Source organism: Copadichromis virginalis, linkage group LG7 (assembly GCF_057382275.1).
Source record: "Copadichromis virginalis isolate Kocher_CV1m ecotype Utaka linkage group LG7, C_Virginalis_male_GT1.1, whole genome shotgun sequence".
In the NCBI taxonomy this organism is placed as follows: domain Eukaryota; kingdom Metazoa; phylum Chordata; class Actinopteri; order Cichliformes; family Cichlidae; genus Copadichromis; species Copadichromis virginalis.
The window spans coordinates 51,843,842-51,856,559 of record NC_140624.1 but is presented as its reverse complement, the minus strand read 5'-3'; the positions used below and the strand labels follow the sequence as shown (position 1 = coordinate 51,856,559).

General features: G+C 43.9%; 1 protein-coding gene across 1 annotated transcript in view; it reads right to left on the bottom strand.

Moving 5' to 3' along the window:
- The window catches only part of ntng2b (netrin g2b), a 79,589-nt gene extending 70,888 nt beyond the window's left edge, over positions 1–8,701 (bottom strand). Inside the window, 2 exon segments of the mRNA XM_085464097.1 lie at positions 5,687–6,445; positions 7,748–8,701. Of these exon segments, the coding sequence (XP_085320223.1) occupies positions 5,687–5,905 (219 nt within the window). The 5' untranslated portion in view covers positions 5,906–6,445; positions 7,748–8,701.
- Between the last annotated feature and the right edge of the window lie 4,017 nt (positions 8,702–12,718).

Below are 12,718 nucleotides of genomic sequence, written 5' to 3'. Positions count from 1 at the left end.
CAGATGACAACGTGCCAACTAAACAACAACAGCTGGTTATAAGCTAACATTACGCCAGCTAACGTTAGGCTTGAGTGTCCTAAGAATCACACTCTCACTCCGATGCACAGTTTGAATAATTTCTCATCTTTTATGAGAATTCGTTCTCTAAGTGTCTGAGTCCAACAAAGTTTCATTAGCGCAGCAAAAACAGCACCGCTTACCAGCATAAAATTCAAGACATCCTCACCCCTCACCTCAATATCAATGTCATTGGAGAGTATTGGACTGCTTTCACAAAGTTTCTTCTTCTCTTCCAGGGTAAATAGACATGGATGTTTTCACCCACTATATTGACAAGTAAACTTTGTGAGGTAAACAGCCTGACAGCATAGCCAGAATGCAAAAAACTCAGATCAAGTCTGAACTTACTTTGCTATCTCGGTTCTACAGATGAAAAGCAGCCAGAGTTTTCGAGAAGACTTGAGGGTAAAAACTGAAAATATAGCAAAGTATTTAATTGACACATATCCATTTTTAAAATATAATGTTTAGAAAAATTGTTTTTTTACACAAACAGTAATATAGTGAATCTATCTGTTATGGGATGGAATCAAAATTAAATGTTTCTTATCTCGCTTGCTTGCCTAAAACATGTTTGTCCTACAGCAGCCACTGTAGCTAGAATGATACACTTGAATTGAAATCTACTGACAACTGGTGGTCGAATTTTACAAACTGTACCTTTAAGTCCTTTAAACTGACTTTTACACCTAATTTAAAGTTGGCTTATCCCTCCTTCTTCTTGTGCACATCTGCACTGCTTCCTTGTTGCTATATTTAAATCACTTCCTGGAACTCGTTGCTGTTGTTGATGTTATGTTTTTTTAAAAATTCATGGGTCGTTCTTTGTGAAGTCAACCCCGAGAGTCAGACTGTCAAGACTAATGTAGGCATCTGACAGAGAACATTAGGCAGAAGCGACCTGAACTGCATGTGCCATCCTTCCATCAAATCTTTTAGGCAGCAGTAACATAAAGTTTGCTCACCACCAGTCCTATGTCCTGTGACTTTAAAGACAACCTTTTTGACACACTGGAGTGATCTAAAAATAGAAAACAGTGAACTGCTACCCAAGAAGACTGCCTTGAAGGGGACATCAGCCAGATTTAAAAAATGTCTGTTTTTTTTTTTAAATCTTTTTGAGCAGAACTGTGCATCTTTTTCTTCTGCACACTTTTTGAACTGAGGAGCTGCGCTAAGAGAAATAAATGTCAAACTCTGGTATTTGTAAGCCTGGGCGTCCTCATACTTTCAATCTTTGCTTTTGAAAACACTTTAGTCACTACTTCTCCCTTATAGATTTTTTGGTAAACCAAGATGATCCGTGTTCACAGCTTCACTGAAAACCTTAATCTGAAAACTTCTTATATGCACCTCAAATCATCCTGAAAGTTAGCACAGGAAGTATGCTCGTGTGCAAGTGCGGGAAAGCGATGCAGGAGAGTGGAGGGTTGCTTTTGATTTTAAAGGCTTTTAGAAAGTTGACATCAAACTATTTGTTTTTTGTTTTTGTTTTTTTGGGGGGGGGGGGGGGGGTGCTTTGCCTTAGTGTAAGAACATGTGGATTGTAGTGAGAGCCGGGGGGCCAAAAACTCTTCAAATCAAAGGAAATCATACCAAGTACTTGTCAATAGGCTGTTCCAGGGGATATCTGTATTTTCTCTGTCTGTTCTGATAGATTCTGATACACTGAAGCGTTTGGACAGCTGCAGGATGCTGCATCCTTGCCCTTGTTTGAATTTTCTAACCCAGACTTTTAAAGGATCCTCCTTACACTGTTGCCACTCAATCTCTTGTACACTGGACGGATACATGAAAGCTTCTTGCATTCGTAGTAGTATCCCCACTCAACACATCCCTCAGTACTAAGCATTACTCCTCTCCACACATCCTGATAGGTTAAACAAGGTGTTTTGCTAAGTTCACCTCAGACTGTCTAAGCCCTGCAGCCAATCCCTCTTAGTTTCACCTCAGTCAGGGATAAATCTCACTTATAACTATCCTCCCGTTCTGCCAACACATCTAAACACTCTCTGATCACTTTCAACTGTGTCCTAATGGGGGAAGCAAGCCATGCCATTACATCACCGCACCCTCCCCCTCCTGCCTTGTTTGTATAGTCACACTCTGTCATTCTCTTTAGCTGTCCGCTCCCTTCTCTCTCTCTTTTCCCTTCGATAATTATGCCCCTGCGCTGTCAAAGCTGCTCATGCTGTGCCCAAATTCACCTCCATGGGTGTATTATTAGGACAGTGGCCACCTGAGCTATCTTTCACCCCCAGGGAGGCTGACTGACGATGGCCCACTGCTGGATGTGGGTGGCCCTTTTGCGCAGCCTTGAAGTCCCGCTGCTGGGCAGGGCAAGCCAGCCGGGCCTGGCATGGCTACACTGGGCAGGGAGTATGAAGTATGGCCATAGGCCCAGTCTGGGATGCACTGATCCACGCTACCAGCTGCCATCTTCCATCTTCCTCCCCTTCCTGCATGCTCCCTTTCCGCTGCTGCGCGGCTTCTCTCTCTTATCATGTCTATTTTTAGAGCTGGCAGATTTCTACCTTCTAAAATGGGCAAATGTGTTTTGAAACAGGAAGGTGTGTGTGCGTCTGTGCGCGCATGTTTTTTGTGTGTGTCTTTCTTAGACATACTAGTGTGCACTGTTGGCCAACTCGTGCACGTTTCATGCAGCCCTGCTGGTTCACTGTACATTCCAGTACACATGCACGCTACCCATTTGCACTCAGCTGCTCTATGTTCTCCGCCCCGAGGGAGAGCGTTGATTGAAGGTTTTGGTTCAAAACCGAGAGACAAAATAACAAACAACAGTACGGTGAGATCTCTTTGAATGCTACATTGTTTTTTAATATATATCAACACCGTGTGCATTTAGTGTTGATTTCATCTATCTGCTTAGCTAAGCTTGGATCATTATTACTTCTTCTTCATTATTACCTATCCACCAGTACACCGTGCTGCCTCAAATCTCCTTAGACCATCGCCCCTCGACTGCAAGCTACAACTCCATAGCAGCTGCCGTACAGAGAAGCTACAAAGAGACTACTGAAGCTCCTAACACAGCACTAGTGACAGTAGCATCTTTGTCAAAGTGCTTGGAAGCCCGTCATGTTGAAAGAAGCCAACATGCTGGCCTGTTTGGCGAAGGAGAAAGGATGCTGCATTCCCAGGGAACAAGAGAGATAAATAGAGTAGAAAAAATGCATCCCTGTGGAGATGGAGGGAGCAAAAAAAAACTACTGTAAACCAATGTGAGCGGGAGGGGGTGGACGGAGCTACAGCATGCCTCCACATCAAAACCCCAAAAGTAAATTCTCCCCCAGCTTTTGTTCTTTTACTACGACTGCTACATAGCAGTCGTAGAGTGAGAGAAGTGGAGGGGGGAAAAATTATTTTACATCTTCCGCAGTATGTCTGTAGTCTTATTAAGAGTGAGCAGCTCTGCGCTTTGGGTGATGCTTTTTCTTTTTTTTTTTCCAGAGTGCCCTGACTTTCTCTTGACTTGTGGGACTGCTGAATGAGTGAATGTAAATGTACACCAATTAGATAAGAAACTGGCTTTTCTGTAAAGCTGCCAAATCTGTAAGGGTGGGAGGGGAGAAAGAGGAAGAGGAAGAGGAAGAGGGGGAAGAAAAATATAGCACTTGCTTGAAAATAAATGATCTGTATCCTAATATCACTCAACCAATACCTGTTTGGCATGTGCAGCAGAAAGAAGCACAATATGATATCCCCGTGTTGGTGCTGTTCCTGGATTATTAAAATTAAGGTTCAGCATTGCAAGCGACCAATCACATTGTTGTGATGTCATTGTTTTGTGATGTGGAAACACCATCACGCCAGACCCTAACCCCTTAACTAAAGCCCTGTAAGCCTAACCCTAACCACGATCGCATCCTGACCTCAGTGCTCAGTGATTCTGTAGCGAAAATGAACAGATTTCATGGGTCATTACAAATCAGAATGAGGACTTAAAGTGATGACAAGAATATAGTCACGGTACAGAATTAAACCCGCTGTTCTGACATCCCTTGCTTCTTAAGTAAACTTTTATCTGACAGCTTCCCCACTCACTAAATCCCCATCTAATGCACTTAGAGGGGAGCGCTGCTTCTAAATCCCCCCACAACCACCGACGACCTGAGAAGAACAAGAACTTTCTGCTCTAAAGACCCAATCCGATGTGAAACTGCTGACTAAGGCCAGACTCCTTCCTGTCCCGCCCTCCATTCCTCTTTCTCTTTCTGTCTCATCTACCAAGCAACACCACTCTGGATCCCCGAGAACGAGAGACGCTGGCCAGTCCTTGTAAGGAAGCCCATTAAGGCGTCCATCAATATTTCATCATTGCTCACTCAGAAACATAGTTATAGAAGTTTCCAGGCTGAGGCCATTAGGGGGCAGACGTCAATACGTTATGGCAGCGAGCAGTTCTCCTGACTTCTCTCTTTCCCCCCCCCCGCCACACTCTTTCCACTAGCTATGTCCATCTCCCCTCTCAGGATAAGTCACATGAGAGGCTTCTCTCAAGACAACAGTGGTTTCCGCTGTTAAACAAATCATTAACCATTAGGTATCCGAAAACCACAGTATCCTCTGCTGCTCCTGTCAAATGACCCCTCCACCCCCCAAATGCCAGCCTATGTGGGAGGAAGGGAGGCAGACAAGAGTGGAGGGCTGTTTGCAAAATCGTCTTAACAACTAACAAGTCTCCAGTCACTCAGAATATAAACACCTAATTAACAGCATGACATGATTTTATAATGTGTTGTCGGCCGACCAACGCTCTGCGGAGACACTTGTTGTGAGATTGACTCAGGGCTGTTGAGACGGGTCTGGCACCCCCGGTACTGGCCCTGCCAGTGAGTGGACACTCAGCGACAGCAGGGCTGATCATCAAGAGGGTGAACTTGTCTCACACACGCACTCAATACACACACACACACACACACACACATACATACACGTGCTGTGAGTCAAATCATGAGTCAAACCTCAGATATAAAACTTTCCACGGAAGAGGCGGGAGGAAGCTTAATTTCATTCGTACGATTTTATAACCCTTATTTCTAATTATTACACCTACATTAGTTGGGAGTAGCCTCCAGGCTAAAGTGTGTTAAATACTGCTGTAGCAGACATTTTAACGAGTTTTCCTGCAGCTCACCCTTTAGTGTCCTTGGAACTAAGGTCCCAGTGTATGCATTTTACCACAGGAAATGCGAGCCCCTCTAGAAGCCCTAAATTAAACTGGACACCGGGCTGGCAAGTCCATACTAATGTAAACAACACCTTTAGGTCAGTCCCCAGTCATTGCACTTGTGTCGTTCCTTTCGGGTCCCTGGGGCTTTTACAGTGTGAATCCTGCTCTGACCTTAGTTAGAAATGCCTGTCATTACTCTTTTACGCTTCAGCCCTGTGAGCTGGTGATTTCCAAACTAATAGTTTCAACTTTTATTTCAACACTTTTAGGTGCATTTCATTCAAGACCAAGGCTACTGTGCATGTGGCCCATGTGTTCCTGGTCACTATTTTTTTTACCACTTTGAAACATTATTATTACGATATCCTACATTTTAAAGTCACTAATAAAAGTGAAACATATATGATACAAGCCCTGACATGGACTCACCAGAGTGCAGAACCTCTCCGGTGGCCTTCCACATGTGATCCCAGGCGGATCCACCTTGATCCGCATAAAGTCTTTCATGGACCTAGGTTTTGGCTGGCAGGCGTAATGCTCCCACACCGAGCCCTCGTCCGTGCTCACCAGGGATTTGCACAGTTCGTACTGGCCCAGAGTGGAGGCCAAGCAGCGCAGCAGCAGCAGCAACACAGCCTGAAGGAGCATGGCAGGCTGGGGGGGTATTTGGAGAGGGGTCCGGCACAGGGTGAGGGGGCCACGGAGCTCAGAGGACAGGTTACGAGCATGGAGCGATAATCATAGGGAACGAGTGCACATCCCTACCACCATACTGCTGTGTTTGGAATGGAGAGGTCAGGGTAAATTGACATCACCTGCCTCCAGGTTTATTAATTCCCCAAAACGAAACACTGAATCGGCAGCTTTCTCTCAGCGTTTCTCGTCAGTTATTGGCAGCCCCAAAGAGGAAAGGAAAGCAGGACACTTCACTGTTTTGATGGCTGATTTCCTGAGGAAGATGGGCAGTGGGCGTGGGGGTGGATAATGTTACGGAGAGGAGTCTCGGCATGCACTCTAACCATAGTGTTGCAGGGAGTTGGGTGGGAGATGTTTGCGCGGATCCATGTCTCACAGAGCGGTGTCCTTCAGGGAAACGGCGGAGCTAGTTGGAGAGGATGGAGGAGAAGTTGATGCGTCTCCAGATGTATCCATTGGACATTTCAGATTTGTTGAGCTCTTCCGATTGTCCTGGAGGTGAAATGGGGGGCATAAATAATAGGTTAATACCTGTGTCCGCAATTTTTCGCATTCTTAATTTCACTGCAAATAAATACACGTGGCATTTGACAGGACTATGCTCGATAAAACTTAAGTGCCCGTCTTCGAAATGTCATTTTTATAGTAACGTTGAGCTTTTAATTCGCGGTGTCAGATTAAAAATGCAACAAATCCCACTGATTTACTCTGGAAAACATCACAACTGCCCCCAAACTATGAAAACATTTAAAGTGAATATATGCCACGAACAGTTAGTTACAAGGAGTTTGTTTTACATACAGCCCGAATATCTGAGTGTTAAAATAAAAGAAAGAACAGAAAAAAAACGCGACACCGCGTGGATAACCTTATGCGTAAAAACACGTGCTGCTGCCGGGTGCCGCCTGTGCGTGTGTGTTTTTTTGTATGTGTGTAAGAGTTGTTTTCTCTCCAATACCGGCGACAGAGAGTGGACTATACAGATGGTAATAACTGCACTGCAAGAAATATCCGTCGGCAAGAGGTATTTAATAGCCCAATATAATCTGTTTACTTTATGACCCGGCAAATGGTGCAAAAAATAAAGAGTGACTTATCCACAGTCTAGTTCAAGAACGTTCTTCAGCGTAGTGTCATTTCATTTATACTTCATCAACCTCGGGCCTATCCAAAATTCAGCTTTGCTTCAGCACATCAGTAACTGGTGTGATAATAAAGTTCCGGAGAAACAAACTGCTAATTGAGTTATTCGCTAATATAAATAAATAAACTAATATTATTTGTATTAACTATGTTTCCATTTTAGGCCGAGTAAATGAATAGCTACTCATGATGATTTCCCCCCCTTTTTGCAGCGTGGACTCACTGCTTATAATCCGCCCGTCATCCCACACCAAAGGAAGTCTGGTGCTTAAACAGCCTATCCCATGCACACCCGGTGACTTACTTCACTTGTCAAGTGAAGTCGCCAAAGCTGTTTCCCGGCCCGGCACTGGCAGTCTCGCAGGGGTGTGTCAGTTTCTACAGTAGTGCATCCTTCCGTGGAGCATCACTCCAATTTTACATATATATGTATGTGTGCGGGCTATAATGCACGCTCAAGAATGAATGCATCAGCGCGTTTGTCTAAAGCAGAATGAATTATGCTGCCAGTCCCCCCGAACATCCTGAAGTGCTCCGGATATTGTGGAGGCTACAACTCATCAGCAGCTCTCCGGTGCTTGTCTGACTTCGCAGAGCTTTCGCAACAAACGCATCCCGCTGTGAAATGCTTTAATCAGATAAAACACTTACTTCTGACATTCATCTGTCGGGCAGGTCAGCACTTTGCTCGGAGTGCGTGCACGTCCACCCCCCCTGTTTGGCCAAAATAAAAAATAAAAAAAAATCCCCTTTACCATCCAGTGTACTCGTCCCCCGCCGCGGTCCTCACTGTACTCCCGTTATCAGCCGACTCGCTGTTTGTTTGGTTTCTTTTTCTGTTTTATTTCTTTTTTTTCCCTTTTTTTGCCGTCCGACGGATACTTTTTGATCACAGCGTAGATGGCTGCGCACGGTAGATCGGTGTCCTAGATCTGGAAACGGCTGCGAAAACAGGACTGAAATCCAGCGTCAAGGAGTATCAAAAGTATAAAATATTGAGTTTGTGAAAAAAAGGCTTGTGCCCGCCCTTCTTCCCCTCCTCTCCACTTCCTTTTCCCACTTTTACAAAGCTCGGGTTTACCCGGGATGCTCAAGGGCAGAAAGAAAGAGAGGAGGAAAAAAAAGGCTTTATGGAAAATATCTCCCTCCCTCCTCTCTCTCTCTCTCCCTCTCTCTCCCTCGGTTAATGCCTGGGCTAAATCCTTTTACCACCACTTTCAATCACTATCTGAGCTTTTATCTGCTCCAGCCCTGCTGCCTGAACCGGGGCGGTGCAACTTCTCCTATCCGCTCCAGCTCCAAACTGTTCCCCGTCAGCTCTGATCAGCACTCCGCTCGGCTTTAAAGGAGCAGCCGGAGAGAGAGGTGGGGGTCCCGGTGGTACCGTAGCCTTTACCTCCGACCTTATCCGTCCAGATTTGTGAAGATAACGTCATCTATTCTTCTGCCCGCGCTGTTTATCAGTTTATTCAAAATAATCTCCCCCTTCCCTTCAAAAATAGGTATTCCCGCAGTACTCCTGACGGGACTTGTAGTGCCGGAGAACGTTGTGACCCTATCCCACTTTGTTGAATTATTTATCATTATTCCTGAACCGCAAAATCGCCTTAAATTTACTTGTGAGGTTCAGTAACAGCAATTTTAATTTTAATGTTTTGCAAAGATATTAGGATGACTTTTGCATGTGTCTGCAGTAACTGCAGCATGTGGTGCCTGTGTGCACTGCATCGAAGTACTTTGATAAACGTGAGGTACATGTAGTTAGTTTCCTTACACTGCTGCGCGTGTGTGCGCGCCCGCGCAGTGATGTGCAGTGCTTTTGTCCTGTCCATGGTCCTACTGTGAAACAGACTCTTTAACTTTTCAAGCAGTGAATGTGTTTTTTTGACTCAAGGTTGTGTGACTTTCACCTGATGTATGCTGTTAGACTTGAGTCAATCAACAGTATAGAAAAAAAAAACACATCAGTACAGAAACAAAACGAATCCAGTTCTCATAATCATAACTGTGCACCCACTTACACAGCATGGCATCCATTAAAGGAGCAATGTGTTTTTTTTTCTTCAAAGCAGTTTAAAACATTTGAAAGTTGACTAAAAAAAATATCATCAGAATGTGAAGAACAACTATGGTGCTACACTAATTATCAAAAGTATTTCCTTGTTTTTTCTAAACACCAAGTCTCTGTGGCTTTTAAACCCCAAAACACGCTGCGCCAAAAATCGGTCCACCCCAAGGATCGGGTCCTCCGACACAAACAGAGTAACATAGTGTACGCTGTTAAGTGCCAGGAGGATTGCCAGGATTTATACATCGGGGAAACCAAACAACCTCTGGCGAAACGGACGGCACAACACAGAAGAGCCACCTCATCAGGCCAGGACTGCAGTCTATTTACACCTACAGGCCAGTGGACACTCTTTCAAGGATGAGGATGTACACATCCTGGACAGGGAGGAACGCTGGTTTGAGCGCGGAGTCAAGGAAGTCATTTATGTGAAAAGGGAAAGACCATCTCTGAATCGAGGAGGGGCTTTGATCAGTCATTATGCAAATGTACTCTTTATAAGATTGGGGAAACCTGCAGTCAGCTGAGACTGAAGAAGTCACTTGGATGAGTGACGAAACGTTTCTCCCACAAAACGCTACGTCAAGATGAACAGAATCAACTTTCTGGAGATTTACTTTCCTGGATGATTGAGAATGCATCAAGACATCATTACAAAGGCGTTTTATCGGGTTGTGGTCAGGACTTTTTTTTGTTGTTGACCTAATTTTGAGCGTGCTTCTCTTATTAAAAACGTGTTATTCCTAGGCAGTGTTGGTCAAGTTACTTGAAAAAAGTAATCAGTAACTAATTACTGATTACTCCCCCAAAAAAGTAATCCCGTTACTTTACTGATTACTTATTTTCAAAAGTAATTAATTACTTAGTTACTTAGTTACTTAGTTACTTTTTAAAAACACGATTTACAACCTGAAGAGGTGATAAAGTGATAGATCTTTCAGCCCAATTCTACTTTTTCTACATAATCCATCATACAAAATGTAATCAAATGGAAAAGTCTCTTTTTTTAACTTGTTTTATCAGTTTTAATCTTTTAACTTTATGCATCAAGCAAAACATTTAATTATATGCAACATTTTCTGACTTGAATAAATTAGTTTAACATTTAAACCTATTTTCTACACATTCCAGCACATAAAATAAAATATTTTTTGTGTTTTCACTCACTCTTTCAAACAGATGCAAGTAAAACACAGCAGAAAATAAATAAAGTCAAAGACTCAGCGGTCCTTTTGCTCTATTTTCACCTGTAAAGCAGGAGCAGGGTAGGCGGAGGGTTACCCTGGTGCAGGTGTGCTGCGGTCAGTTGAAGAATCCGCGTGAGTGTCTCTGTGAGTTTCCCATCACGTCGTAGCTACTCGGTGCTTGCTCGGAAGTTTAGGGGTTTTTTTTCGCTGTAAAAAGAAGTTTTCTTCCCACGCACGATGGACGCTAATGTTTTTGTCACTTTTTATGGAATCAAACTCAAAGTAAGGTCAGTACTTCCACACTTTAAACGCTGCACGCTCATACTCTCTCCCGCACTCGATATATTATCCATTGTTGATCTGCACACAGCTGCTGTCACTGTCATGAGACATTCTCGCAAAAAAAATCACGGTTTTAGTAACGCAGTAACGCAGCGTTCCTACGGGAAAGTAACGGTAATCTAATTACCGATTTTGCAATAGTAATCCCTTACTTTACTCGTTACTTGAAAAAAGTAATCAGATTACAGTAACGCGTTACAAGTAACGCGTTACAAGTAACGCGTTACTGCCCATCTCTGTTCCTAGGTTACAAAATCTGTCATCTTCAGGGTTAGACATAAACAACTTGCTTATCAGTGAAAGCGATTATCAGCTTCTCCTGCTAGCGCTGATTGCCAAGCTCAGAATGTTTATATCTTGGCAAGATGTGAAAGTTCAAGAGTGGTCATACCCAGCATCAGTAGTTTATTTATTTTTTATTCAAGTGGGTTTACAGGTCAGAAACACTCTGACCGTGGATAGCAGAAGTGCAACCAAAAGCCTCTGACTTTAAGAAAGTTGAAACTGGACTGGGAGATTAGGCCAAAAAATGTCAAGAGCAGTGAAACTTGGGGAGCTGGTGTGTAACAGAGGCAAATACCGTGATGTGACATATTCAAATCTCAAACAGAGACACTGCTGTTGGGACAGGTTTGCTGTGGTGCCATTTTTAGCTCACGTAGCATTTCTCCATATTTTACACAGCACAGCAGTGCCAAATGTAGCAAAACAGAACCCTCCACTAAGGTGATTTAGTGACTTTTCTTTGGTCTTATTCCACTCAGTGTTGTTTGATAGATCGGGATGTACCTCATAATTCATTCTAACATATGCAAACGGTTTATTTGGCATAAGCCTAAAGGTCCGTGCATCTGGAAACCACAAACATCAACGTGATATCATGATATAATGTTTTAGATCCACACATTTAAACTTCTTGTGTGATGCATTGGAGGTAATGTCTTGATGCATGCTCAATCATGACTGCAGGTTTCCCCAATCTTATAAACAGTACATTTGCATAATGAGTGAAACCAGCCCACTGAAGGAACAATGGGCTGGGAGGTCCGATCTTTAATCTTAATTATGCAAATTCTCATGACCATTGATCAAAGCCCACTGATCACTGGCCATGAGTACCATTCACAGAGAGCTGGGGAATGGCAGCTATCACAGCATTGTAAGATGGTGACAGATGTACCCTTAGGCCCCCTCCTCGATCCAGAGATGGTCTTTCCCTTTTCACGTAAATGGCCTCCTTGACTCCGCGCTCAAACCAGCGTTCCTCCCTGTCCAGGATGTGTTCATCCTCATCCTTGAAAGAGTGTCCACTGGCCTGTAGGTGTAAACAGACTGCAGAGTCCTGGTCTGATGAGGTGGCTCTTCTGTGTTGTGCCATCCATTTAGCCAGAGGTTGTTTGGTTTCCCCGATGTATAAATCCTGGCAATCCTCCTGGCACTTAACAGCGTACACTATGTTACTCTGTTTGTGTCGGGGGACCTGATCCTTGGGGTGGACCAGTTTTTGGCGCAGCGTGTTTTGAAGCCACAGAGACCCGGTGTTTAGAAAAAATGCATCTCAAATGCTCCGATACTCCTGACACGTACGGGATCACTACAGGTTTTCGCTTAGGCAGCGGTTGTCCTTCTCTCCTGGATCGGCTGGAGCTTTCTTTTGGTCACCACATTTACTCTGGGCCTTCTTGATGTGCTGTTCTTCTGCCTCCCTGGCCGCTGTGTCAGTGGGGATGGTGTTCGCTCTGTGTTGTAGCGTCCTGATGACACCCAGTTATGCAAATGTACTCTTTATAAGGTTGGGGGAAACCTGCAGTCAGCTGAGACTGAAGAAGTCACTTGGATGAGTGACGAAACGTTTCTCCCACAAAACGCTACGTCCAGATGAACAGAATCAACTTTTGGAGCCATACAATAATCACTTGTTATAGTACTCAGGTTACTTCTTTGTTTTTTGTTAATTGTGCACTTTGTTATGATTAACATTACCATTGTTTAGAAACTATACTTAAAAACTATACTTAAAAATCT